General features: G+C 44.6%; 1 protein-coding gene, 1 long non-coding RNA gene and 4 other non-coding genes across 12 annotated transcripts in view; 1 reads left to right on the top strand and 5 right to left on the bottom strand.

The window, feature by feature from the left end:
* Nucleotides 1-1456: 1456 nt before the first annotated feature.
* Trnav-cac (transfer RNA valine (anticodon CAC)) lies at nucleotides 1457-1529 on the bottom strand. The gene has a single exon. It is a non-coding gene; the product is annotated as a tRNA-Val (tRNA).
* A 711-nt stretch (nucleotides 1530-2240) lies between these two features.
* Nucleotides 2241-2312, bottom strand: Trnae-cuc (transfer RNA glutamic acid (anticodon CUC)). Its single transcript has one exon. It is a non-coding gene; the product is annotated as a tRNA-Glu (tRNA).
* A 1099-nt stretch (nucleotides 2313-3411) lies between these two features.
* On the bottom strand, nucleotides 3412-3493 carry Trnas-aga (transfer RNA serine (anticodon AGA)). The gene has a single exon. It is a non-coding gene; the product is annotated as a tRNA-Ser (tRNA).
* Nucleotides 3494-4342: 849 nt separating this feature from the next.
* On the bottom strand, nucleotides 4343-4416 carry Trnai-aau (transfer RNA isoleucine (anticodon AAU)). The gene has a single exon. It is a non-coding gene; the product is annotated as a tRNA-Ile (tRNA).
* Nucleotides 4417-5876: 1460 nt separating this feature from the next.
* LOC127004850 (uncharacterized) overlaps nucleotides 5877-27757 on the top strand; it is an 89882-nt gene continuing 68001 nt past the window's right edge. For 3 of the 4 annotated variants that reach the window (XR_007758056.1, XR_007758057.1, XR_007758055.1), the window contains exons 1-2: nucleotides 5877-6044; nucleotides 6390-7944. This is a non-coding gene — a long non-coding RNA (uncharacterized LOC127004850). The remainder of the gene's footprint in view (nucleotides 6045-6389; nucleotides 7945-27757) is intronic. The other variant, XR_007758054.1, reaches the window with a different exon arrangement.
* Nucleotides 14724-27757, bottom strand: part of LOC127004845 (uncharacterized) — a 112969-nt gene continuing 99935 nt past the window's right edge. For 3 of the 4 annotated variants that reach the window (XM_050873022.1, XM_050873021.1, XM_050873019.1), the window contains 11 exons: nucleotides 25498-26321; nucleotides 23993-24175; nucleotides 22127-22292; nucleotides 21313-21532; nucleotides 20512-20751; nucleotides 19220-19418; nucleotides 18721-18884; nucleotides 17961-18234; nucleotides 17391-17558; nucleotides 16360-16548; nucleotides 14724-14936 (listed from right to left, as the gene is read on the bottom strand). In XM_050873022.1, the coding sequence (XP_050728979.1) occupies nucleotides 14881-14936; nucleotides 16360-16548; nucleotides 17391-17558; nucleotides 17961-18234; nucleotides 18721-18884; nucleotides 19220-19418; nucleotides 20512-20751; nucleotides 21313-21532; nucleotides 22127-22292; nucleotides 23993-24175; nucleotides 25498-25558 (1920 nt within the window). In that variant the 5' untranslated portion in view covers nucleotides 25559-26321 and the 3' untranslated portion in view covers nucleotides 14724-14880. The remainder of the gene's footprint in view (nucleotides 14937-16359; nucleotides 16549-17390; nucleotides 17559-17960; nucleotides 18235-18720; nucleotides 18885-19219; nucleotides 19419-20511; nucleotides 20752-21312; nucleotides 21533-22126; nucleotides 22293-23992; nucleotides 24176-25497; nucleotides 26322-27757) is intronic. The other variant, XM_050873020.1, reaches the window with a different exon arrangement.

The following is a 27757-nucleotide window of genomic DNA, read 5'->3' as shown; positions in this document are numbered from 1 at the left end:
TCCTCCTCCTCCTCTTCTCCTTAATCGTGTATCTCTACCACTGTTTCCGTTTCTAATCTTCTAATCGTCCTCCTTATATTCCTCCTCCTCCTCCTCCTCCTCCTCCTCTTCTACATAAACTTGTATCTATTCCACAGTTTACCTTTCTAATCTTCTAATCTTCCTCCTTATATTCCTCCTCCTCCTCCTCCTCCTCCTCTCCTCCTTAATCGTGTATCTCTTCCACTGTTTCCCTTTCTAATCTTCTAATCTTCCTCCTCCTCCTCCTCCTCCTCCTCCTCCTCTCCTCCTTAATCGTGTATCTCTTCCACTGTTTCCCTTTCTAATCTTCTAATCTTCCTCCTTATATTCCTCCTCCTCCTCCTCCTCCTCCTCCTCTCCTCCTTAATCGTGTATCTCTTCCACTGTTTCCCTTTCTAATCTTCTAATCTTCCTCCTTATATTCCTCCTCCTCCTCCTCCTCCTCCTCCTCCTCTCCTCCTTAATCGTGTATCTCTTCCACTGTTTCCCTTTCTAATCTTCTAATCTTCCTCCTCCTCCTCCTCCTCCTCCTCCTCCTCCTCTCCTCCTTAATCGTGTATCTCTTCCACTGTTTCCCTTTCTAATCTTCTAATCTTCCTCCTTATATTCCTCCTCCTCCTCCTCCTCCTCCTCCTCTCCTCCTTAATCGTGTATCTCTTCCACTGTTTCCCTTTCTAATCTTCTAATCTTCCTCCTTATATTCCTCCTCCTCCTCCTCCTCCTCCTCTTCTCCTTAATCGTGTATCTCTTCCACTGTTTCCCTTTCTAATCTTCTAATCTTCCTCCTTATATTCTTCCTCCTCCTCCTCCTCCTCCTCCTCCTTAATCGTGTATCTCTTCCACTGTTTCCCTTTCTAATCTTCTAATCTTCCTCCTTAAATTCTTCCTCCTCCTCCTCTTCTCCTCCTTAATCGTGTATCTCTTCCACTGTTTCCCTTTCTAATCTTCTAATCTTCCTCCTTATATTCCTCCTCCTCCTCCTCCTCTCCTTAATCGTGTATCTCTTCCACTGTTTCCCTTTCTAATCTTCTAATCTTCCTCCTTATATTCCTCCTCCTCCTCCTCCTCCTCCTCCTCTTCCCCTTCCTCTTTATTAGGTGATGCTTCTAATTCTTTTATTCCTCTTTTCTCCTTCCTTCTCTTCCTCCTGTTTTCCTTCTCCTCCTCCTTTCTTCTTTCTTTCCTTTCCTTCTTTCCCTCTCTCATTTTTATTCCTCCCTTCTCTTCCTTTTCTCCTTTTTCTTCCTTCCCTTCCCTTCCTTCTTTCCCTCCCTCCATTCTCTCCCTCCCCTGTATTTCTCCCTTCCCTTCCCTCCTCTCTTCAAAACACTATAAAAAGGAAAAAGGTATAGGAAGGGGAAATAAAGGAAGGGAAGAGAAGAGAAGGAATGGGAAGGAAAACCGAGAAAAAAAAAGTAAAAAAAAAAAAACACTATGTTTTCGCCCGGGATCGAACCGGGGACCTTGCGCGTGTGAGGCGCACGTGATAACCACTACACTACGAAAACCTGAAGGGAGAGGAAGGGGCGGCAATTTTGTCCGCCTCTCTCTCTCTCTCTCTCTCTCTCTCTGTGTGTGTGTGTGTGTGTGTGTGTGTGTGTAATTCACCTCTTGGTCTGCTGCGGGTCCCAGTCAAACACAACGCACCGCGACAACGAGGTCACAACTCCTTGCCTGACGTCGCGTACCTACTCGCTGCTAGGTGAACAGGCCGGGGCTACACGTGAAAGAAGATAAACCCAAATTATCTTCACCCGGCTGGGGTTGTGGGGCAGACGCTCTATCCACTGAGCTACCGGGCCGTGTGTGTGTGTGTGTGTGTGTGTGTGTAGGTCTGTCTGTCTGTCTGTATGTATGTACTATGTAGGTAGGTCTGTCTGTATGTATGTAGGTAGGTAGGTAGGTCTGTCTGTCTGTCTGTATGTATGTACTATGTAGGTAGGTCTGTCTGTATGTATGTAGGTAGGTAGGTAGGTCTGTCTGTCTGTCTGTATGTATGTACTATGTAGGTAGGTCTGTATGTATGTATGTAGGTAGGTAGGTAGGTCTGTCTGTCTGTCTGTATGTATAAATGTAGCTATAAGTATCTCTCTCTCTCTCTCTCTCTCTCTGCACACAATATATAACAAATAATAATAAAAAAACTCCCTCTACTAAAAAATTAACCTACCTTCTACACACACCAAACACAAAACCTACAAAATAAAGTATAAAAGAACTTCCCGTGCCGGGAATCGAACCCGGGCCTCGCGGGTGAGAGCCGCGTATCCTAGCCACTAGACCACACGGGAGATGGAAGAATCTGGAGTGTGTGTTTGTTTGTGCGTGTTTGTATGGGGAGGGAATATAAGGGAAGGGAAAGAGGAAGGGAAAGGAAGGGAAGGGAGGGAAGGAAGGGAACGAAGGAAAGGGCAGGGATGGTAAGGAAAGGGAAGTGCAGGGAAGGGGAGGGAAGGGAATGATGGAAGGGGAAAGGATGAGGAAGGAAAGGGAGGAAAGGGTCGAGGAGATGGTAATTAAGGAAAGTGAAGATAAAGGTAAGGAAGGGAAGGGAGGAAAGGGAAAGGGTGGTTAGGAAAGGGAAGTGAAGATAAAGGTAAGGAAGGGAAGGGAATTAAGGGAGGGAAGGAAGGAAAGGGAAGGGATGGTAAGGAAAGGGAAGTGAAGATAAAGGGAAAGAAGGGAAGGGAAGGGAAGGAAGGAAGGAAAGGATGAGGAAGGAAAGGAAAGGAAGGAAGGAAGGGAAGGTAAGGAAGGGAGGGAAGGGAGGAAGGAAGGAAGGAAAGGGGAAGGGATGAGGAAGGGAAGGGAGGGAAGGAAGGAAAGGGGAAGGGATGAGGAAGGGAAGGAAGGGAAGGAAGGAAAGGGGAAGGGATGAGGAAGGGAAGGGAGGGAAGGAAGGAAAGGGAGGGGATGGTAAGGGAAGGAAAGTGAAGATAAAAGTAAAGAAGGGTACCGTAGGGAAGGGAAAGAAGGAAAAGGGAAGGGATGAGGAAGGGAAGGGAGGGAAGGAAGGAAAGGGAGGGGATGGTAAGGGAAGGAAAGTGAAGATAAAAGTAAAGAAGGGTACCGTAGGGAAGGGAAGGAAGGAAAGGGAGGGGATGAGGAAGGGATGGTAAGAAAAGGGAAGTAAAGATATAGGTAAGGAAGGGAAAGGAAGGAAGGAAAGGTAAATGAATTCTGTCATCTGATTAAATAAATTTCTCTCTCTCTCTCTCTCTCTCTCTCTCTCTCTCTCTCTCTCTCTAAAGCTAAGATAACACAAATATAAATAAACAGAAAGAAGAATAACAGAAACATTACCTCTCTATCAATACATTACTATCTATAAACATAATACTAGCCATCCATCCCAATTACTAAACAAAAAAAAGAGTCCCACCAATGTGCCGCAGTGAGTAGGATTCGAACCTACGCGGGAAGATCCCATCTGATTTCTAGTCAGACGCCTTAACCACTCGGCCATCACTGCTGCTGGGAAGAGCGAGGGGATAAGGGTCAAAAGGGGAGGCTTAACTAGAATGGCAGAATAAGGAGAAAGGAAGGAAGGATGGAGGAGAGAGAGAGAGAAATGAGAGAAATGATGAGGAATGAAGGATCGAGAGGGAAGGGAAGGGAAAGTAGGAGAGGGATTTCGAAGGACAGGAAGGAAATTGGGAAGGGAAGGGAAATGAAGGGAGGTGAATGGAAAAGGAGGGTAAGGGAAGGGTTAGAGAGATAGGGAAGAGGAAGGGAAGGAATTAAAAAGGAAGGGAAGGTACGTAAAGCTTGGGAAGGGGAGAGAAATATGATCGAAGGATAAGGAGGTAATTTAAGGAAGGGAAGGGAGAAGAAAGGGAAGGGAAGAGAATATTAATTAAGAGAGTATACGGGGAGAGCAATGATCAAAGGCCATCACTGCTTCAAGGGTTAAAAGGGGGAGCTTAAGCTTGTAGAATGGCGGAATAAGGGGAAGGGGTGAGAGAAGAGAAAGGAAGGGAAGGGAAGGGAAGGGGGGAGAAATGAAGGGAGAAGGGAAGGAGAGGGGAGGAAGAGAAGAGAAAGTAGGAGAGTGAAGGAGGGAAGATAAATGAAGGAGAGGGAACGGAAGGGAGAAAAAAAGGAAGGGAAGGGAAGAGAAAGGAAGGGAAGAAAATTAAAGAAAAAAAGATAAGGGAAGGAGAGGTATAAGTTAAGAGAAGGAAGAGAAATAAGAGAGAGAGAAAAACACACCACAAAAAAAACACAAACAACCAACAAACAAACACACACACACACACACACACACACAAAATAAATAAATAAATAAATAAGTAAAAAATAAAAAGTGACCACATGTCCTTGGCCCGTAAGGGGATCGAACCCTCGACATCCGCGTTATTAGCACGGCGCTCTAACCAACTGAGCTAACAGGCCGATGGGAAGGGAGAAAGAGGAGAGGTTTTACAAAGAGAGAGAGGAAGAAAGGAAGGAGAGGGAAAGAGAAACGAAGGAAGGGGAGGAGGAAGAGGAGGGAAGAGAAGGGTAAGGAAGGGAAGGAAGGGAGAGAAGAGAAGGAAGAGGAGGGAGAAGGGAGGGAAGGGAAGGAATGGAGAGGGGAGGAAAATATTAATTGAAGGAATGAAAGAGGAGGGGAGGGGAGGAGAGGAAAATTAAAGGAAGATAGGAGGAGAAGGGAAGAATTAAAAGGGAAAGGAATGGAAGGGAGAGGAAGGGAAAATAAGAGAAAGGGGAAGGAAAGGAAGGGAAGAAAAAATTGGAAAATAAAGGAAAAGGAAAAAAACTGAAAAAAATAGAAAATAATGAAAATGGAGAGAGAGAGAGAGAGAGAGAGAGAGAGAGAGAGAGAGAGAGAGAGAGAGAGAGAGAGAGAATGAATGGGCAGGGAGGAACCACCATTACCTAATATGTAACCAAAACCGGATTGCACCTCCACCATCATCACCACCACCACCACCTCCAACACCAGTATATAGCCTAATACTCTCCTGGCATCTTCACCACCACCACCACCACCAGCACCAGCATCACGTACCACCATGGGGCATATCCTCGTCAACACCGCCATTATTCAACACCTGAGGAACCAAACTATAGAATCCCATATAATCCAAAATGGGGGGGTCTTCGATGCCACACTAAATACACAAGACTTTTCTAGTATAGTTTCATTAAATTTGTGAACTTAAATATAAACACCAGACACTATACAAGGAAATTTCGAAGGCTCTGGTATTGGTTTGGGAGCTTAATTACTAACCGATCATGGGGATCTGTGAAACTGGCCCAATTCAACAGTCCAACACAGTCATTGTAAGCGCCCAAAACAAACTATATTCTCCACAATGATTCGTTATTTCTACTCAATACCAGATACTAAAGAGATTTCTAGTGTGGTTTTCTAAAGTTTCCCTCTTTTTATATCAACGCCAAACACTATATACAAGGAGTTTTCGTAGTACTTTGTGTTTGGTTAGGGAGCTTGCAAACTTGTTGGATTGGACTGTAAAACTGGCCCTTACCCCGAGTATCAAAAGGGCATAGGTCCCCAACCCAAATGACCTCGAGGGCCGCATTGCCCATTATCCGTGATCAGCCCGCGGGCCGCACCCAAGAAACAACACCACCTTTAATATAAAATACGATATATGGACTTTATTGACAAGAAATAGATGTTTTAATTTTAATGTCATAGGCTCTCTTATAGCACTGCAGGGCCACATAAACGATCCTGAGATGAGAGACGTACCGTAACCTGGGATGCCGCCATAGATAGCTAATAGACGCTAGTATGTCCTGTTTTCTCTCTCTTATATTAATGCATTGTGCCATACGAGGGTCAAAATTATGTTAGTATTATCACAGATGCTGACCAGAGATGAGATAGACCGTAACCTGGGATGCTAAGTCTTGGTCTTGGTCTTGGCGCACCGTAAAAAAGGCAGAATGTAAACAAAGAGAAGCGTCCACTGCCTCTAAAACCCGCCCCTTAAAATACTGAAGAAGAAGAAGAAGGGGATTTAAAGGGATACAAGGAAGGAAAGGTAGGAAGAACATCACCTAATTTATTTCCTCCCTTCCTTCCTCGTCTTTTCCTCCTCCTCCTCCTTCATGACCGCCAGTATCTTCTCTTTCTCCTCCTCCTCCTCCTCCTCCAGCATCTTCTTTTCCTTCTTCAGTCTCCTCCTCTTCCTTCCTCAGCATCTTCTCTTCCTTCCCTTCCTCCTCTTCCTTCCTTTCCTCCTCCTCCTCCTCCTCTTCTCCATTCACCAACACACACACACACACACACACACACACACACACACACACTAAACAACAACAACAAAAAAAAAAACATAATAAACATAAACCAATACTAAATTAAAACAACAATTATGATTCCCCAGAGACCAACCCCAAGCTGACCTGACTCGAGAGGATGCTGCGTGACCTGACCTCAGTGCTGGTGGGGGGGTCGCGGGGCCTCCCTCCCCTCCTCTCCTTCCTCTTCAAGCTCGCCTGGGCCTCCCGCGTACGGCTGCCCTTAATAATCGCCGTCGGGTTCATGGTGACCAACATCCACCTGAGACTGGAGATAAATGTGAATATTGAGGTCGGCGAGGATGAGGCAGCTGGCGGCGGAGGAGGAGGAGGAGGAGGAGGGCAGCGGGTGAATGAGGAGGAGGAAGAGGAGACGGAGGAGGAGGTGGAGGTGTAAGGAGGAAGACAAAAGAAGAGGGAGAGAAGAAAAAGGCAGTGGAGGTTTAGAGTAGAGGAAGAGGAAGGAGGAGAGATTATAGTGCAAAGGAAATATTTGGAAAAGGAAGATGTTTAGAGGAGGAGGAGGAGAAGATGTTGAGAAGAAAGAGAGGAAGAGAGAAGGAGGAGATAATAATGGAGGAGGAAGAGATGTAGAAGTGGAGAAGGACAAGTGTGAAAATGTGGAATTAGAAAGAAATGGAGGAGGAGGAGGAGAAGGAGGAGGAAGATAAGAAACAGTACAGAAACAAAATAAGGATGAAGAAGAAAACAGAAAAGAAGGAGAAGAAAACAAAAAGAAATTAGAAGAATGAAGAAAGATGGAAATTAATTGTGGTGTGTGTGTGTGTGTGTGTGTGTGTGTGGAGAGAAAAGGAAAAAAAAAAAGAAAAGAAAGGAAAAGAAAAGAACGAATGTGCTGGAAAAATGAAGAAAAACAAGAAAAAAAGAATTATGTGTTGTAAAGAAGAAAAAGAAGTGTGTGCGTGTGACCTAACTGTGATAATAACTAAAAAAACAATAAGACATTAACCTAACATGACCTACAGCTGCAACCTCCCTGACCCCAAAACCCCAAGTGCATAGTGACCTGACCCCAAGCCAGGCATAGCACCCCCCCCCCACCCCCCCCCCCCCAAGCCAAGCGAGTGTAAGGGTTCAGAACGCATTATCTGGGTCATTAAACTCAAGTGTTCCCAGTCTCGTAAATGTGAAATGGTATTGTTTAAATGCTTTCCGAGAGAGGGTTGGAATGTCCTCTGTTGACATATGTGGGTTTCAATGCTTTAGCTAACTTACTATATATATATACTGCCATTTTTATTATTATTATTGTTATTGTTTTGTTGGTAACTGTGACCCTGTTGCCGTTAGTCTAAGTTGGTCAATGGTTGTGTTTCTCTTTCTATCTACCTATCTCTTTCATCATCGCTGTCATAATTTCCATCCTTTGTTTAATTCTCTTCTATTCTCTTTCCCTTCCCTTTTTTCTAATGGTCATGGGGATGGAAGGGAGGAAGAATGGCAGGAATTTAGGGAGAGGAAAGGGAAAGAAAGGGAGGGGAAGGGAAGGAACGAGAGGAAAGAAATAGGAGTAGGAAGGGAGAGGGAGGAAGAAATGGGAAGAGGGAAAGGAAAGGAACAAGAAGCAAAGAGGAAAGAAATAGGAGTAGGAAGGGAGAGGGAGGAAAAAATGGGAAGAGGGTAAGGAAATAGATAGGAAAGGAAAGGAACAAGAAGCAAAGAGGAAAGAAATCAGAGTAGGAAGGGAGAGGAAGAAATGGGAAGAGGGAAAGGAAATAGATAGGAAAGGAACAAGAAGCAAAGAGGAAAGGAGAGAGAGAAGAGGAAGGGGATTCTTCGTGCTCTTTGGGGACTACTCTTGAAGGGGTGACTGCCATATTTAGAGGAGTGTTCAGCTTCCTTTCTAGATTCTTGTTGTGGTTTTATTTCATGCTTTTTTATTAATCTATTGTCAACACATTTTCTACTTATATTATTTCCTTCCTTAGGTTGTCTATTTGTTGTTTATCTGGTGTGGATCTGTTATTTCAGGCTTGCAATGCCTCCTTTCTCGGCATATACTGCATTTCACCCACCCACCGATATAAAGGCTTGGCTGTGTGTTGATGAGGCTACTAATACTGATACCTGGACACACACCAATCCTCGTAGACAGGGGGCTTCGTGGTGCAGTGGTTAGCACTCGCTCGATTCCCGGGCGAAGTGGAAAAATTTGGACAGCTTTTCTGATACCCTACGCCCCTGTCCACCCAGCAGTGAATGGGTACCAGGTATTAATCAGGGGTTGTGTCCCGTCTCCTGGGATCTGTTCCCTTCTCCTATAATTCCTTCCCCTTCTGTCTCTCTCTGGCATATGACCACAGATGTTGCACCAACTAAACAAAACTTTCCAACTTTCCTTGTAGATGACTGACTTCACACACCAATCCTTGTAGACAGACTGATTTCACACACCAATCCTCATAGACAGACTGACTTCACACACCAATCCTTGTAGACAGACTGATTTCACACACCAATCCTTGTAGACAGACTGATTTCACACACCAATCCTCATAGACAGACTGATTTCACACACCAATCCTCATAGACAGACTGACTTCACACACCAATCCTTGTAGACAGACTGATTTCACACACAAATCCTCATAGACAGACTGAGTTCACACAATCTCTCGTGAACAATCCTCATGAACAGACTGACTTCACACACCAATCCTCATAGACAGACTGACTTCACACACCAATCATCATAGACAGACTGACTTCACACACCAATCCTCGTAGACAGACATTTCACACACCAATCCTCGTAGACAGACTGATTTCACACACCAATCCTCATAGACAGACTGACTTCACACACCAATCCTTGTAGACAGACTGACTTCACACACCAATCCTCGTAGACAGACTGACTTTACACACCAATCCTCGTAGACAGACTGATTTCACACACCAATCCTCATAGACAGACTGATTTCACACACCAATCCTCGTAGACAGACTGACTTCACACACCAATCCTCATAGACAGACTGACTTGGCTAAGCGACTAAATTGGCAAAAGTCCGTGCTCTCCATTTAACCCGGTAGCAGCGATGGGCCAAATTTGTGCCATGATTTTAAACCCCCAAAAATAGATCATACATAATCTGATCACAAATGCTTTGATATATATTATGAAATAGTTCGTGTGAGTGGTGATTTTTTCTCCTTTTTCGCGCTTAGAGGGACCATTAAGAAACATGATCCCTGGTGCTACCGGGTTAACGAGGGAGAAATCTTTGAAAAACAACAACTGATGCCTTTCCCTAATAAAGAGGAGATATGTTAATACTAATTGTGATTGTGAGAGCTGCAGGTGGTGTGACGCGTATGTGTGTGTGTGTGTGTTGGACAAGCTATTATTGGAGACTAGGCTTAAGTGTTTTGTAAGGAACGGCTTAAACATAAGGAAATAAATAAGAAAAGAATGAGAACAGATAAAGAGAACAGCAGTTAGCATATGTATGTGTGTGTGCTCGTATTAAAGAAGCACTTATAATACTATGATCTGTATGATTATGAAACAATAAATATAACCCTTGAAAAACTTATAATGTTCCTGTCACCTAATTTTTTTTATCATTGTGAACTCAGCCATAGAGAATTTGTTAAAAGAAAAACAAATTGACTTTCGCAGGTATAATACAGTGATTGGTTTTCAAGATAATAATAGTAATAATAATAATAATGATAATAATAGGTTTTCACTTACGATTTATTTTCCTCTTCCTCTTCTTCATTACCATTTCCTTCTTCTTCTTCATCATCATCTTTCTCTTCTTCCTCCTTTGTTACTACCATCATCTTTTCCTCCTTCATCTTCTTCTCCTCATTTCTCTTCTTCCATACTTCCATTCTTTCTTCCTCTCATTTTCTTCCTTCCCTCTTCCTCTTCTTCTTCCTCCTCTTCTCCATTCATGACCACAAAACACACACACACACACACATACCAAAACACTTCATCAATATATATATTTTTATTTCTCACATCATTCTTCTCTCTCTCAACCTCATCTTCTTCCTCCTCCTTTTCTTCTTCCTCTTCTTGGTCCTTAAAAGTATTCATACATAAAATAAAAGAATAGAAAATAGCATAAAAAATACATTGCTATATTTTACTACGTTCGTTGACAGGTCGATTAATTTTAAAGGCCAATAAGGTACAAGGGTCTGAAGGTGTGCTAGGGTCAGGAGGGGTCCATTAGGGTTCACTAGGGTCCAGGAGGGGCAGTGGCCAAGGCAAGAGTGGACTGACTGCTACAGTTACTAACTGCCAAGAGATATAGAGAAAAATATATATATGTAAGTTTGTATAGACCAAGGTGACCTAACACAGCCTCCTGGTGTGGTCCACTGGGTCAGGGGGAAGGCGAGAGACAGGCTGACTAACACACTTAATAATTGACAAGACACATTGTATATATATATATATATATATATATATATATATATATATATATATATATATATATATATATATATATATATATATATAATAATAATAATCATGATGATAACAATATTCCATATTCACAGCATCAGATGAAGACAAACAACAGCTTAAACATTTTTACACAATAATGAATGCACAGACTGATACAGTACGGACACACACACCGCCGGGTGCAGCGGCCCGTGGTATTGGCAGATTTTTGAGGGCATCATGAGTCCATGGGGGGGGGAATGGGGGTGAGGGAACCCAGCAGACACAGGCCAGGGAAATAAAAAAATAAAAAAACAAAAAAAACATTTTTGGGGGCATTCTGAGACTGATATAGAAAATACTGGGGGGGCTACAGCCCCCCTAGCCCCCTAGAAATTATGGCCCTGTACACCCACCCACACACACACACACACACACACACACACAGACAACATAAAACAACAACAACATCATCAACAGAACAAAGTAATTATGTATTAGTGGTAAGATGGATGGTAACGCAGAAGTACTTACTAAAACCATTACCAACCAACACAGGCATTCACCCACAACCCTCCGAGAGGCAGCACCACGCACCCTACTGACAGCATGACAGAACACATTATATAACTGTCCTCTTTCACTAGCCCTCTCCTCCCTCCCTTTCCCCCTTGGCAGGAGTTGCAGGCTGTTCCCAAAGGCATTACAGATCACTTGTTTTCTCCATTAGGTTTAGCTGGGACTGATTTAGGGCTGACTGGGGGCTGAAAACTGGTTGACTGATTGGTTGCTTGGTCAGTAGGTTCATATCCCAGTTCCTTATGCAAGATTCTACTGGTGAGAGATTGAAATTAGGACAAATTGGGCTTATCTGGGACTGAATGAGGCTGGTCTAGGGCTGACTGGGGGCTGAAAACCGACTGGCTGATTGACTGGTAGATTGGTAGACTCATATCCCACTTCCTTATGCAAGATTCTACTGGTGAAAGATCGAGTTTGGGATGCCTTGAGCTGATCTGGGACTATGTGGGGCAGATCTAGGGCTGACTGGGGGCTGAAAACTGAACTGAAATGGTTGGTGAGTCAACATCCCACTTCCTTATGCAAGATTCTACTGGTGAGAGATCGAAATTAGGATGAATTGGGCTTAGCTGGCACTGCATGGGGCTGATTTAGGGCTGACAGGGGGCTGAAAAGTGAACTGAACTGGTCGGTGAGTCAATATCCCACTTCCTTATGCAAGATTCTACTGGTGAAAGATCGAGTTAGTAAGTTTTTAAGATTAAACAAAATTGTACGAGTTTTTTTTTCATTTTCTCAATTTTTTTGTCTTTTCTAACTCACTGTCTTTCTTTTCCTTCTTGTTTGTCAGTTAGTTTGTTTGTTTGTTTGGCACTGTAAAAATATATATATACGTGTGGGAGAGTCTTCTGTGATCTCTCTCTCTCTCTCTCTCTCTCTCTCTCTCTCTCTCTCTCTCTCTCTCGCATGACATCACTTATAGTACAACACATTTCTTCCTCCTCCTCCTCCTCTTCCTCTTTCTTCTTCTTCTTCTCTATCTTCTTCATCTTCTTTATAATCCTTTTTTTCCATCTCTTCCTCTTCTTTATCTTCTTTCTCCTCCTCTTCTTCTTAATCTTCCTTTTTTCAATCTATTCCTTCTTTTTCCTCCTCCTGTCTTTATCTTCTCCATTTTTCCTCCTCCTCCTCCTCCTTCTCCTTCACCCCTATCACAGCCTCAGAGCACATCCCACCACAGCACAAACACACACCACTCACTACATGACTGTCTGTATAACTGTTTCTGAGTCTGTCGCTGAACCGGCTGCTCGAACTGACTCTGCGCACTGACAACCTCTATAACGCACCACGAAAGGGCATGACTGTCTGTATAACTGGTTCTGAGTCTGTCGCTGAAGGGGCTGCTTGAACCGACTCTCTGGGCACTGACAACCTCTATAACACACCACTAAAGGGATTGAACTCTATGGCTATGGTATTAAAGGTCCCAGTCTCACATTATGGCTGTTTCCTAAGGTCACAGAGAGAATTAACCGGGTTTTCATGGATGGGTTTTCCAGGTCAAGCCACAGAAGTCGGGTCAAACTATCACTGGGGTCACAAAACAGTCCATGAAAAAGCCCGGTAACTTCCAATAGCTCCCATTATGAGTGTTTCCCAAGGCAGAAGTCGGGTCAAACCATCACTGGGGTCACAAAACAGTCCATGAAAAAGCCCGGTAACTTCCAATAGCTCCCATTATGAGTGTTTCCCAAGGCAGAAGTCGGGTCAAACTACCACTGGGGTCACAAAACAGTCCATGAAAAAGCCTGGTAACTTCCAATAGCTCCCATTATATGACTGTTTCTCAAGGCAGAAGTCGGGTCAAACCATCACTGGGGTCACAAAACATCATCATCATCATTATCGTTTAATGTCCATTTATTCCCTATGGTGGGATTCGACGGGATATGAGCCTCCTCCACTGTTGCCGGTCCATAGCCATTTCTTCCAGGTCACAAAACAGTCCATGAGAATCCCTGCAGCACCTTCCATGGGAGACTTCAACCAGGGAAACTGAGGTGATGATCGTTTCAGAATATATATGCTTTTGTGGCTGTGAACGGACCCTCACAACACTGCCCTATGGAGTTCACTTACAGTCCGACATAGAGTTCAAATACAGTCCGCAGTAGAGTCCACACGCAGTCCACAGGTGAGTTTGAATGTACGTAGCCATGAGAGAGAAGGTTGAACTCAACGTAACAAACACTGGAGTTGAAAAATGGAGTCGGAAATCAGAGGTCTATAATACACAAACAAAGATTCAATGTGTTTTTCTATAGATGGCGGAAGGACTATCACGACACTTATACTTTTTGGAAATAGTGAGAATATGGAATTCTAGAAGGGCTGCGAGCGTTACGAAAGCTGCCGTTATTTTGTGAGTTGGTAACATAGTACATTTGACAACCGTAGCAGTAAGGGAGAGCTTGTAACATGGCCATAGAAGAGGGTGTAGGACTTCTAGGGTGCAAAACACGATATCCTACGCATATTCACCACCTAAGGACCTCTGGGTAACATAGGTCAAGGGTTTAGGATATGTAGGATGAATCACACAATATCCTACTCTTAGCCTTAGGGAGAGCTTGTAACATGGCCTAGAAGAGGGTGTAGGACTTCTAGAGTGCAAAACATGATATCCTACGCATATTCACCACCTAAGGACCTCTGGGTAACATAGGTCAAGGGTTTGGGATCTGTAGGATAAATCACACGATATCCTACCCTTAGCCTTAGGGAGAGCTCGTAACATAGCCTAGAAAAGGGTGTAGGATTTCTAGGATGCAGAACATGATATCCTACTCCAATTCACCACCTATAAGGACCTCTGGGTAACATAGGTCAAGGGTTTAGGATATGTAGGATGAGTCACACAACATCCTACCCATATCCACGGCCTCTCCAGCACAAATCCGCTACCTAAGAACTGCTAACTAGTGAAGGAATGGTTGAAAATGATCCCTAGACAGCCTCCATCTCACGCAACTCTAAAAAAATTCATCTCTCGCACATTAAAGATTCCCCTCGGCCAGACGTCTCATCTCACTTATACTAATAACAACAACAACATATATGGTAGCAGTAGTAGTAGTAGTAGTGGTAGTAGGCGTAGGTCTCACTTATAAGATCTTGTAGTAGTAGTAATAGTGGTAGTAGTATATATCGTACATAAAACTATATACATGACTGATTCTATTCTGCCATTTGTAAGTATATAAGTAATGATAGTAGTAGTAGTAGTAGTAGTAGTAGTAGTAGTAGTAGATACATGGGAAAATATATATACACGTACAGAGAGAGAGAGAGAAAGAGAGAGCGAGCGAGAGAGAGAGAGAGAGAGAGAGAGAGAGAGAGAGAACTAGAGAAAGAAACAAAAAAAGAGAAAACAAAAACAAACATCATAACCAGAAAAAAAAAAAAAAAAAAAAAAGAGAGAGAGAGAAAAAAATTTGTCAACAGGTGGTGGTAATGGTGGTGGTGGTGGTTCGGCCTAAGGTATCACAGAGCCACGGAGAATGAGGGACCCCAGGGCAGCCACAGTGGTAACTTGCGTGCATCTAGTATTCCGCTCATCATCAAAACTTATCGTCGGCAACCTGCAGGGGCGTATAGTGGCCATTGGCGATGTTACCTGCGGAGGAGAGGGTAAATTTGAAGTAACAGCTCCTCTGGGCATAGTATTGGCATGTCTCTACCCTTCCCTGTGCTGTCTGAATTCCTTATGCAAGAGTTAACCAGCATCTTCAGTCTTTCATTCCTGGTCATCCCTATGCTGTCCAAATCCTTCATGCAAGAGTTAACCAGCATCTTCACTCTTTCATCCCTGGTCATCACTATGCTGTCCAAATCCTTCATGCAAGAGTTAACCAGCATCTTCACTCTTTCATCCCTGGTCATCACTATGCTGTCCAAATCCTTCATGCGAGAGTTAACCAGCATTTCCACTTTTTCATCCCTGGTCATCACTATGCTGTCCAAATCCTTCATGCGAGAGTTAACCAGCATTTCCACTCTTTCATCCCTGGTCATCCCTATGCTGTCCAAATCCTTCATGAGAGAGTTAACCAGCATTTCCACTCTTTCATCCCTGGTCATCCCTGTGCTGTACTAATTCCTTATGCAAGAGTTAACCAGCATCTTCACTCTTTCATCCCTGGTCATCCCTATGCTGTCCAAATCCTTCATGCAAGAGTTAACCAGCATTTCCACTCTTACGTTCCTGGTCATCCCTACACTGTCCAAATCCCTAATGCAAGAGTTAACCAGCATCTTCACTCTTTCATCCCTGGTCATCCCTATGCTGTTCAAATCCCTAATGCAAGTGTTAACCAGCATTTCCACTCTTTCATTCCTGGTCATCCCTATACTGTCCACATCCCTAATGCAAAAGTTAACTATCATCTTCACTCTCTCATCCCTGGTCATCCCAATGCTGTCCAAATCCCTAATGCAAGAGTTAACTAGCATCTTCACTCTTTCATCCTTGCTCATCCCTATACTGTCCATATCCCTGATGCAGAAGTTAACTATCATCTTCACTCTCTCATCCCTGGTCTTCCCTATGCTGTCCAAATCCCTAATGCAAGAGTTAACTAGCATCTTCACTCTTTCATCCTTGCTCATCCCTATACTGTCCATATCCCTGATGCAAAAGTTAACTATCATCTCCACTCTTTCATCCCTATAGCTACTGTCCAAATCCCTAATGCAAGAGTTAACTAGCATCTTCACTCTTTCATCCTTGCTCATCCCTATACTGTCCATATCCCTGATGCAAAAGTTAACTATCATCTCCACTCTTTCATCCCTATAGCTACTGTCCAAATCCCTAATGCAAGAGTTAACCAACATCTCCACTCTTTCATCCCTATGCTGTCCAAATCCCTCATGTAAGAGTTAATCAGTATCTTAACTCTTTCATGGGTCACAGCTCTTCTAAACCCCCTAACTATGCCTGTGTCCTCCCTGAAAGTCATCTCTATACTGTCCAACTTACTAATGCAAGAGTCAACCATAATCTCCACTCTCTCACCCTTATCGCAACCGCCACTCACCGTTCTCCCTGGTGGCCTGAGGCTTGGGCTGGGCGACGGTCTGCCTGGCCTTGAGGTGCTTCATGAACTGGTGTATGGCCAGGTAGACGGCGGCGCAGGTGGCGGCTATGACGGCGGCCCCCTGGAAAACCGGGACGTGACCATAGATGTCCAGGAGTTGGCCGCCCGCGAACGTTCCTATGCAGCGACCTGGGGGGAAGGAGAGATTAGGTGAGGTCAGAAGAGGTCATTGTAACAGTCTGTGAGGGGAAGGGGAGGTTAGGAGAGGTTTGGGGAGGGGGAGAGAGAGGTTATGTTAGGTTAGGCTTAAAGTATCTTCAAACACATGATACCCAGCACCTTATGGAATAAATCAACAAAGAATGACCTCACTTTATTGTAGGTATAGGAAAGTCTAATTAGTAAGGAAGCATATAAGAATTTTCTACCTATAGTAACTGTTTGAGGTTTGTTAGGTTATGTAAGGTTAAGTTTAGGGTATCTTCAAATATGATAGCCAGCACCTTATGGTATAAATCAGCAAAGAATGACCTCAGTTTGTTCACTCTACATCCCTTCCACACCCCCACTAGCACACCACACAGTCCAACTCCCTAATGCAAGAGTCAACCAGCATCTCCACTCTTTCATCCCTCTACCGTCCAACTCCCTAATGCAAGAGTCAACCAGCATCTCTACTCTTTCATCCCTCTACCGTCCAACTTCCTAATGCAAGAGTCAACCAGCATCTCCACTCTTTCATCCCTCTACCGTCCAACTCCCTAATGCAAGAGTCAACCAGCATCTCCACTCTTTCATCCCTCTACTGTCCAACTCCCTAATGCAAGAGTCAACCAGCATCTCCACTCTTTCATCCCTCTACTGTCCAACTCCCTAATGCAAGAGTCAACCAGCATCTCCACTCTTTCATCCCTCTACCGTCCAACTCCCTAATGCAAGAGTCAACCAGCATCTCCACTCTTTCATCCCTCTACCGTCCAACTCCCTAATGCAAGAGTCAACCAGCATCACTCTTTCACCCCTTTGCCCACCTATATTGAAGTGCGACACCCATACAAGGGCCTGGGCAGTCGCTACAAAGGTTTTGGGGGCCAGCTTGTAGGCGAGGGTGGCGGTGGAAACATTGAGGAGGTTTAGGGTGAACAGCTCCAGGGTTTCGAGCAGCAACACCCACCACGGATTCACGATGTACGAGAGACCTGGCGGATGAGGTGGATTAGCGATTGACGGATTATGGCGAGGAGTGTTTGCCCCATGTAGTCTTTCCCATAGAGATATATATGGAAATAGATGGAAATCAAGAGAAATGAGAGAGAGAGAGAGAGAGAGAGAGAGAGAGAGAGAGAGAGAGAGAGAGAAAAAGAAAGAAAAGGAGAAAGAGAGGAAGGAAAACAGAATGAGAAAGAGAAACAGAGAAACAGAGAAAAATAAATAAATATATAAGAGGAGAAACAGAGAAAGAAAAACAGAGAGAGAAAGAGAAACAGAAACAGAGAGAGAAAAAGACAGAAACGGGAGGAGAAACAGAAGACGAAAAAAAAAAAAAAAAAAAAAAAAAAAAAAAAACAACCCCACAACAACCACATCCCCAAAAAACTCACCGGCAAATCTGATACAGTAACCCACGAAAGCCAGCATGATGAGGTAATGGTGCCCGCAGTACTGGACCACCGCCTTGCTCTTGTACAGGAACGGCAGCGAGGGGAGGATGCAAAAGGAGGAGGTTAGGCCTATGAGCATCTTGGTGGCATCCAGGTCCTCCAGGTAGAAGTACACGAAGGTCTTCAGGTAACCCCAGAAGGTACCCAGGATTGTCATTAGGAGGAGGAGGACACTGAGCTCAGCCGTTCGTGCGAGAGCGATGAAGTTCTTGATCTGTGGGGTGGGTGAAAGGGCGGATGAGTGGAGGTTAATAGTGGATGAGTGAGTGGTGGAATGGATGAGTTTTTGTCTCTGTGAGAGTGATGAAATTCTTGATCTGTGGAGTGGGTGAAAGGGCGGATGAGTAAGAGTTTTAGCGGATGAGTGAGGAATGGAGTGGATGAGTTTTTGAGTGGGTGAGGGAGTGGATGAGTTTGAGGAATGGGTGGGTGGAGAATTACAGACAAACACAGACATGGATGAGGTGGATGAGTGAATGAGTGTGTGAATGTGGATAAATGACTGGATGATGAGTGAGAGAACTGAAGAGGATGAAGGAGGTGGATGAGAGATAAATAAAGTGGATGAATGAGAAGGAAGGATAAAAAGGGAGTTGATGGAAAAGGTGGATATGGCTGCGATTATCATTATTATCATTATTATCATCATATCAACAAACACATACCCCCCACCCCACCCCCAAGCACCCGCCATACTTACCAGGCTGCGTCGCTGGACCTGCACCTCTATGGGCAGGGCGAGGGTGACAGCCGAGGTGATGAGCATGAGCGCCACGAACACGTAGAACACTGGCGCGTAGCTATACATGCCGAACGTACCCACCTCCGTGTCCACCAGATAGCCGACCAGGGGAGGGAAGATGGCTGTGGGGGTGGAGGTGGTGGTGAGGGTGATGAAGAAACACTTTAATTACCTTTACCTTTTACTAGACAAGGGAAGTTACTGTATATGGGAGACGTTTGGGGTCACTAATGTTACGAGTGGTGGGGTAATATAGCCAAATTCCTCTACCTTCCTCTTTTTCCTTTATTTTCTTTTGTATGGCCCCAACATCATCTACCTTTACCCTTTACTAACACAAGGGAAATTACTGTATATGGGAGACATTTGGGGTCACTGATGTTACCCAGTGGTGGGGTAATATAGCCAAATGCCTCTACCTTCCTCTTTTTCCTTTCTTTTCTTTCATGCAGCTTACCAACAGCAATCAGGCCAAACATCTTCTCCCTGCCATAGTCCCCCTTGTGCTGGTGTACCATGGTCAGCGCCACGGCCTCCAGGAGTGACACTAGGATGGCCGAGAGCATTTCAGCCAGTGAGCGCAGACTGAAGTAGAGCCAGAGTGTCACCTTGGGGTCGCAGCACGAGGAGGTGTCGAGGAGCTGTGTCTCGTTGCCCTGCGGAGAGAGAGAGGGGGAGTAAGTTAAGTCGATATTCTCAAGCACTTCCACCACTCACAAAACCTATTTCCAAAGGCCAAAAAGAAGATAAACTCAGTTCTAATGAGTGTTTTTTTAGGTTCATGGTACAGAGGAAGGGTCAGACTACCACCAGGGTCACAAAACTACCCCTGGAAATGCCCTAAACTCCTACATAACCTATTTCCAAAGTAAAAAAAGGCGATCAGTTGGGTTCTAATGAGTGTTTTCTTAGGTTCATGGTACAGAAGAAGGGTCAGACTACCACCAGGGTCACAAAACTACCCCTGGAAATGCCCTAAACTCCTACAAAACCTATTTCCAAATGCCAAAAAGGCGATAAGTTGGGTTCTAATGAGTGTTTTCTTAGGTTCATGGTACATAGGAAGGGTCAGACTACCACCAGGGTCATAAAACTACCCCTGGAAATGCCCACAATTACAAGAGCAAGATTTTAATGAGTGTATTTTTAGGTTCATGATACAGAGGAAGGGTCAGACTACCACCAGGGCCATAAAACTACCCCTGGAAATGCCCACAACTACATGAACAGGATTTTAATGAGTGTGTTTTTAGGTTCATGGTACAGAGGAAGGGTCAGACTACCACCAGGGCCATAAAACTACCCCTGGAAATGCCCACAACTACATGAACAGGATTTTAATGAGTGTGTTTTTAGGTTCATGGTACAGAGGAAGGGTCAGACTACCACCAGGGCCATAAAACTACCCCTGGAAATGCCCCAAACTCCTACGAAAACCTTGTAAAATATGAGAGTGAGAGAGAGATACAAGATAGAGATATATAGAGAGAGATTTACTGAGAGCTATCCACACCACCACCATCACCACCACCACTCACCATCAGCATTGCCAGCTCACTCTATCCACCACTTTAAATTTACCGTTTCTTGGCAGTCTGACACTTGACTCCCACAAAAATGACATCACTAATTGATCATTTTGACGAGAACTATTAATTAATCTAGTTATCGGGGTGCAGGAGACGGTTTTGGGGTTAGAAATCGGAAAATATAATAGGCTAGGGGCGGAGATCTGTCAATATAACTCACCATCTTAGCCGCACTGCACACCACCTCACACACTGGGTCTTGGGTGCGACAGGACATGGACGAGTAGTGAGTATTCTGCATGGTGAAATCCTTGAGAGGGTAGTGACAAGGCGATGGTCCTTTCTGCTCTTCCGGCTGTGGGTGTTCCTGCTTGCTTTGTTTCTCCTCCTCCTCCTGCTGTTCTGCTGTCCCTGTCTGCTGTTCGTGTGGCATGAGTGACGTGTTGAATGCTACGGTGAGCTGTGGAGTGATTTGAGGGCTTGTTAGTGGGTAGGGAAGGGAAAAGAGGGGAAGGAGTGGGATAGGATAGGGATGGGAAGGAATGATAGGGAAGGGAGGGAAAGGAAAGGAGGGGAAGGGATAGGAAAGGAAGGAGTGGGATAGGAAAGGGATGGGAAAGAATGACAGGTAGGTGGGGGAAGGAAAGGGAGGGAAAGGGAAGGGATGGAAGGGAAGGGAGGGCAAGGAAGGAAAGGAGGGGAGGGAAAGAAAGAAATAAAAAATAACAAGAGGGAAAGGGAAAGGAAAAGGAAGGAGGGGAAAGAAAGGTAAGGAAATGTAAGGAAAGGGAAGGGAAAGAAAGGAGAGAGGAAGAAAGAGAAAAGAAAGGAATGGGAAGGAGAAGAAAAAGAAGAGAAAGGAAGAGGAAGGAGGGCAAGGAAAAAATGAATTAAATAATGGAAGAAGAAAGGAAAGAAATAAAAAAAGAAAGAAAAGGAGATGAAGAAAGGAAAGAGAAAGAAACACACACACACACACACACACACACACACACACACACACACACACACACACACACACCTGCTTCCCCGCCAACGCAATATACTCGGTCGCTCCCTCGGAAGATCGGAGAAGCATGAGGAGCTGTCTGGAGGAGGAGGAGGTGGAGGAGGAGGAAGACTTAGTGGTGGTGTTGGAAAGGCTGCCTGTCTCCCCCTCCATCACCACCACCCCATCACCACCTCCGACAGATGCGAGGGCGGTGACGGTCTCGGGACACACCAAATGGCAGCTGTCGACCCTGGGGAAAGAAAAAAAAAAAGTGATGATTTTATTAACTTATATTTTTGGTTTTTATTTTATCATTATTATTATTATTTTTATTATTTTTGGTGTGTGTGTGTGTGTTCATGTTAACTGCTACCAGGTTAAGTTTAGTATATTATATGAATCTCTCTAATTACATTCATTAACCCACTTATAAACATCTATCACATCACCTAACAATTAATCTATACCTATCCAAAAACACACATATCACCCTTCTCTACCCTTCTTCATCACTAAAACCATCACCACCACCATCACCACCAACTCCACCCTCCTTGTTATCGGTTAACTCACTCATTAACATCTATCACATCACCTCACACAGTCTATGCCTTCCCAAAACCACACATCACCCTTCACCACCCTTCTTCATCACCACCACCATCATCACCCTCCCTGTTACTGTAAACCCATTAACTCACTTATAAACATCTATCACATCACCACACATAGTCTATGGCTTCCCAAAACCACAAATTACCCTTCACCACCCTTCTGTACCACCACCACCACCAGCATCATCACCACCAACTCCACCCTCATCACCACCACCACCTCCACCCACCTGAAGGCCGAGGCATGTATGGGCACAGGGCTCTTGCAGGAGGCGGGGCATGACCACAGCTGTAGCCTGGCACCCTCGGAGGAGCAGTGCAGGGTCAGCGGTGATGCCTGGCTGGTGGAAATATTGCAGGATGGCACGAAGAGGAGGGCCGCGTGGAGGACGGTCGCTGGAAGAAAAAGGGATGTTGTTAAGGGGCATGGTGGAAGGCGATGGAGTGCTATACGTGTGGATGATGGGGAGAGGATAGTGGGTTATGGATGGGTAGTGTGGAAGGGCAGAAAGGCAATGGCATATATAAGGACCCTGCCTCCTCGTGCAGTAGGCTGTTCACTCTCTGGCCATCTCTCTCTCTCTCTCTCTCTCTCTCGTGTAGGTGGAGGTCATGTGAGGGAAAGGAGGAATGAGGTCAAGATGTGTGTGTGTGTGTGTGTGTGAGGGGAGAGAGAGAGACTTGGTGTCCGTGATATTGCTCCATGCTTCTGACACACACACAATCACGCACACACACCTGCAGCCGTCACGGTCCTGCAAGGCGTCCACGTGGGTGTGTGAACAAGGCGGCGCGGGGGAGCAAAGGCCAAAGGGCCGGATCGTTGTTGTTGTTGTTGTTGTCAAGGCTGGGTTCACACGAGCCACTTTTTAGTGGTCAGTGGCCGCCACAAAATAATGGTCAAAATAGAACACGCACATCTCTATGGGTGCATGCACACGGGCCACTTTTTTGTGGTCACCACAAAACAGTGGCGAGTTGAGGCGGGCGGAGCCATTTTCCGACCACGCCACAGTGGCCCGCGATAGATACCGTTGTTTCAAGTGGCAGCGTGCACACGAGCCCCTGCCGCCACCCTGCCACCCGCCGCTTTCCCTCTGTCATAATGATGTATAAGTATGACCTTCACGCATAACTTGTGTTCAGGATATAATGGATGAGCTTCGTTTCACAGTTTTGCATATTAATTGATTCTGGTATGGATTAATTACTGAATGTGGTAGTTTTATTTACCCGGAAGTAGAAAGGGGAAAATGTTATATGTAACCGCAAAGACGGCTGAATTATGTCAATAAATTACATCTAATGTGACTTAATATTCTTCATGTTCAGTCTTATATTAAAATTACCGCAAGTCTCTCTTCTACAGGGACACAATTCCTCATGTTGATGTCCTGCCGTGTTATACGTGGACCAATTATTGTCATAAGATGATTAAACCTTTCCTGTGACCACCTGAAGTAGTAAAAAAATTATCGTGTTCTTTTAGCTCTGTAAATGTGTGGAATGCTACACGCAGTAGTTTGTTGCAAAGTATATATGAGGTGAACCCATGGCAGTACTTTCTTCAGCGCTTTTTGCCAGGAAAGCACAGACAGCTGCTGCCCCTACGAGATCCATAACCCCACGTGCTGACCCCATTAGTGGCTCGTGTGCATCCTACCTACCCACCACTTTTCGTTGCGACCATTTTTTGTGGTGGCCACTGACCACTAAAAGTATCTCGTGTGAACCCAGCCTAAAGATTTACCCCTTGTATCACTAGGGTAACGGGGTAAAAATGTGCCGACAGACCGACTCTATCGGCGACCGAAATCTAGCCGACCGAGTCGGTCCGTCGACGAGGACTGGCGTGTCTCTGGGCCCGATCGTCATCCTCAACCTCTTATATATCACCAATTTCCGACCCCCAAACTGTCTCCTGCACCCCAATAACGAGATGTATTTATAGTTATCCTGATGTGTTTTGGTAACAGTAATCGTCGAAAACCGGAAATACGAGGTCCTGAATACAAGAATCCGGCAACGTTAGGCGGAAGGCACCTGGCTGGCACTCTGGCACTGTAAAACAAAATAAAACTCCACTAATCCCTTACCTAATAGCATACAGACAATGGTGATGAGTCTGTAGCGTCCCAGCTTGTCCGCCAGCATCCCCACGAGAGGCGGGCCGATCAGGGAGGTGAGCGGCAGCACGGTGTTGATCCACGTTATCTCCTGAATGCTGAGGCCCAGAAAACGCATATGGATGTTGAGGAACGCCATCAGGCAACTCAGCGCTGAAGGAGGAAGGGAAGAAGGTGACATTTTGGTTTGAGGAAGTAACTCTTTCATTAACAAGTATCTTTATTCTTTCGTCTTTATACTATCCAGTTTCCTAATGCAAGAGTTAACTTGTATCTCCACTCTTTCATCCGTATGCAAGAGTTAATCAGCATCTCAAAAACACAGTTTCTCCACCTATCCACTCGACACAATCTTCCAAACAACTATCCCCTATTCTTTGACAACACCCAGCTATCACCTTCCTCAATACTAAACATCCTCGGTCTATCCTTAACTCAAAATCTCAACTGGAAACTTCATATCTCATCTCTTACTAAATCAGCTTCCTCGAGGCTGGGCGTTCTGTACCGTCTCCGCCAGTTCTTCTCCCCTGTACAGTTGCTGTCCATATACAGGGGCCTTGTCCGCCCTCGTATGGAGTATACATCTCATGTGTGGGGGGGCTCCACTCACACAGCTCTTCTGGACAGAGTGGAGGCTAAGGCTCTTCGTCTCATCAGCTCTCCTCCTCATACTGATAGTCTTCTATCTCTTAAATTCCGCCGCAATGTTGCCTCTCTTTCTATCTTCTATCGATATTTCCACGCTGACTGCTCTTCTGAACTTGCTAACTGCATGCCTCCCCCCCTCCCGCGGCCCCGCTGCACTCGACTTTCTACTCATGCTCATCCCTATACTGTCCAAACCCCTTATGCAAGAGTTAACCAGCATCTTCACTCTTTCATCCCTCACGCTGGTAAACTCTGGAACAATCTTCCTTCATCTGTATTTCCTCCTGCCTACGACTTGAACTCTTTCAAGAGGAGGGTATCAGGACATCTCTCCTCCCGTATTTGATCTTGCTTTCGGCCACCTCTTTTGTTTCTTTTTTAGGAGCAGCGAGTAGCGGGCTTTTTTTTATTATTGTTTTCTTTTTTGTGTGTGCCCTTGAGCTGCCTCCTTTGTTGTAAAAAAAAAAAAAAAAATCTCCACTCTCTCATCCCAATTCTATCCAAATTCACAATGTAAAAGTTTACCAGCATCTCCACTCTTTCATCCTTACGCCATCCAACTTAACAATACAAGCGTTAACCAGTATCTCCACTCTCTCATCCCAATGCTATCCAAATTCCCAGTGCAAGAGTTAACCAGTATATCCACTCTCTCATCCCATTGCTATCCAAATCCCCAATGCAAGAGTTAAACAGTAGGCTATCTCCACTCTCTCATCCCAATGCTATCCAACTCCCCAATGCAAGAGTTACCAGCATCTTCACTCTTTCATCTTTACGCTGTCCCACATACTAATGCAAGAGTTAACCATCATCTCACTTACCTCCATAAAAAGTGAAGAGGAGGAGTTTGAGGAGCACCAGATTTCTGTTAATGCCCGCCATGATGTCTGTCTGTATGTATGTATGTATATATATGTATGGGGACAGGAGGGTAGGCCTATATGGGGAGAGTATACAAAATATCTATGCAAATGGGGCACTAGTTGCTATTATGATTGTTACTATTATTAATATTCCAAAATACAAAGGTTACCGCTAAAAATAGAAATATCTCTTTAATATCTTTTTTCTCACTTTTTTAAATATATAAATCTCTTTCTAATATCATTTTTGTGTCTTTCTAAATATATATAATAATTTTTTCATCTTTTTTATTATTTTTTCTTTTAACTATACGTTTCTGATTTTTTTCTGTTTCTCTCTTTACATATATTATTTGATGAGGTTGTGCTTCTAAATATATGTATGTACTCTATGTATGTATGTGTGTGTATGTATGAATGTATGTGGAGAGAGGAGGAGGGGGTAAGGGTGGGTATAGTGCTCGTGGTGATGAAGGAGGTGGTGGTGATGATGGTGATAGTGGTGATGAGTGCAGAAAATAACACCCCTTAGCTATCACCTCATTGGACAGAACAAACTCGTGGTGGTGGTGGTGGTGGTGATGAATTTAGCGGTGATGAAGGTGGTGGCGGTGGTGGTTGGGAAGGGACTGTAGTGGTGGTGGTGGTGAGGACAAGGATGGTTTTGGTGGTGGTTTAGGTGGTGGTGGTGGTGCTGAAGGTGGAGGTGGGGATGATAGCTTCTCCAACACCGTAGCCGCATGTCGTCCAACACCAGTTCTCCCTCACGCAACACCGCTCATCTGTAAAAGAGAGAAATTAGAGTTAGTGTCAATATGAGAGAGAGAGAGAGAGAGAGAGAGAGAGAGAGAGAGAGAGAGAGAGAGAGAGAGAGAGAGAGAGAGAGAGAGAGAGAGAGAGAGAGAGAGAGAGAGAGAGAGAGAGAGAGAGAGAGTTAATTATCACGTGGAAAAGCCATAGAGTTAAACACACACACACACACACACACACACACACACACACACACACACATTTACTTCTTCTCTCTTCCCTCTCCTACTTTTCTCCTTCTCCTCCTCCTCCTCCTCCTCCTCCTCTTCCACCTTCTCCCTCTCTCTCCACCATATCCTCATTCTTGTTCTCCTCCTCCTCCTCCTCCTCCTCCTCCTTCTGATAATACTCATGAGAACGATTTTTTTTTTCTTAAACCAGTTCGAATATTTTTTTTCTTTTTTTTTCTTTTTTTTTCACCTTGCCCTTGGAAACACAGGCCCAGTTGAGGAAGAAGAGGAGGAGGAGGAGGAAGAAGAGGAGGAGGAGGAGGAGGAAGAGGAGGAGGCTAGACAGGTAAGCTTAAGCAAGATCGAAAGAGAGAGAGAGAGAGAGAGAGAGAGAGAGAGAGAGAGAGAGAGAGAGAGAGAGAGAGAGAGAGAGAGAGAGAGAGAGAGAGAAAACATGAAATAGCACGAACAATATTGATATAGAGTCCGCCTGAGAGAGAGAGAGAGAGAGAGAGAGAGAGAGAGAGAGAGAGAGAGAGAGAGAGAGAGAGAGAGAGAGACCTTGGGGGTTCTTCAAGGTGACTACAATGCGCAACACCATCCTGACGGAGTTGATGGTGGTGATGAAGATGGTGATGAAGAAGAGGAGGAGGAAGAGGAGAGAGAAAGAAAGGGAATATATACAGATAAAAGAGAGAGAGAGAGAGAGAGAGAGAGAGAGAGAGAGAGAGAGAGAGAGAGAGAGAGAGAGGGAAGGAAGGAAGGAAGGGAAAAGAAAAGGAAGGAAAGAAGAAGAAAAGAAGAAAGAAAGAGAAAGAGAGAGAAGAAAATAGGAAAGAGAAGGAAAGGAAAGGAAAATATAAGAAAAGAAAACCAGAAAAATAAAAATAAATAACAAAAAATGGAAAAAAATAACAAAGAGAGAGAGAGAGAGAGAGAGAGAGAGAGAGAGAGAGAGAGAGAGAGAGAGAGAGAGAGAGAGAGAGAGAGAAGAAAGAAATGAAAGAAAAGGAGAAGGAAAATAGTCTACACACACACACACACACACACACACACACAAACACGCACGCACACTAGTTATACCGGTTCTGTACACGAAGGAGGAGGAGGAGGAAGAAGAGGAGGAGGAGGAGAAAGAAGAACAAGAGTTGAGTGTTCAGCGTTCATGCACAGGCCTTCCTCCTCCTCCTCCTCCTCTTCCTTCTTCTTCTATCTCTTGTTCTTCTTTCCTTCTCTCT

The sequence above is a fragment of the Eriocheir sinensis genome, chromosome 29, assembly GCF_024679095.1.
Source record: "Eriocheir sinensis breed Jianghai 21 chromosome 29, ASM2467909v1, whole genome shotgun sequence".
Lineage (NCBI taxonomy): Eukaryota > Metazoa > Arthropoda > Malacostraca > Decapoda > Varunidae > Eriocheir > Eriocheir sinensis.
The sequence above is the reverse complement of the archived record's forward strand: the minus strand, read 5'-3'. Positions and strand labels throughout refer to the sequence as shown.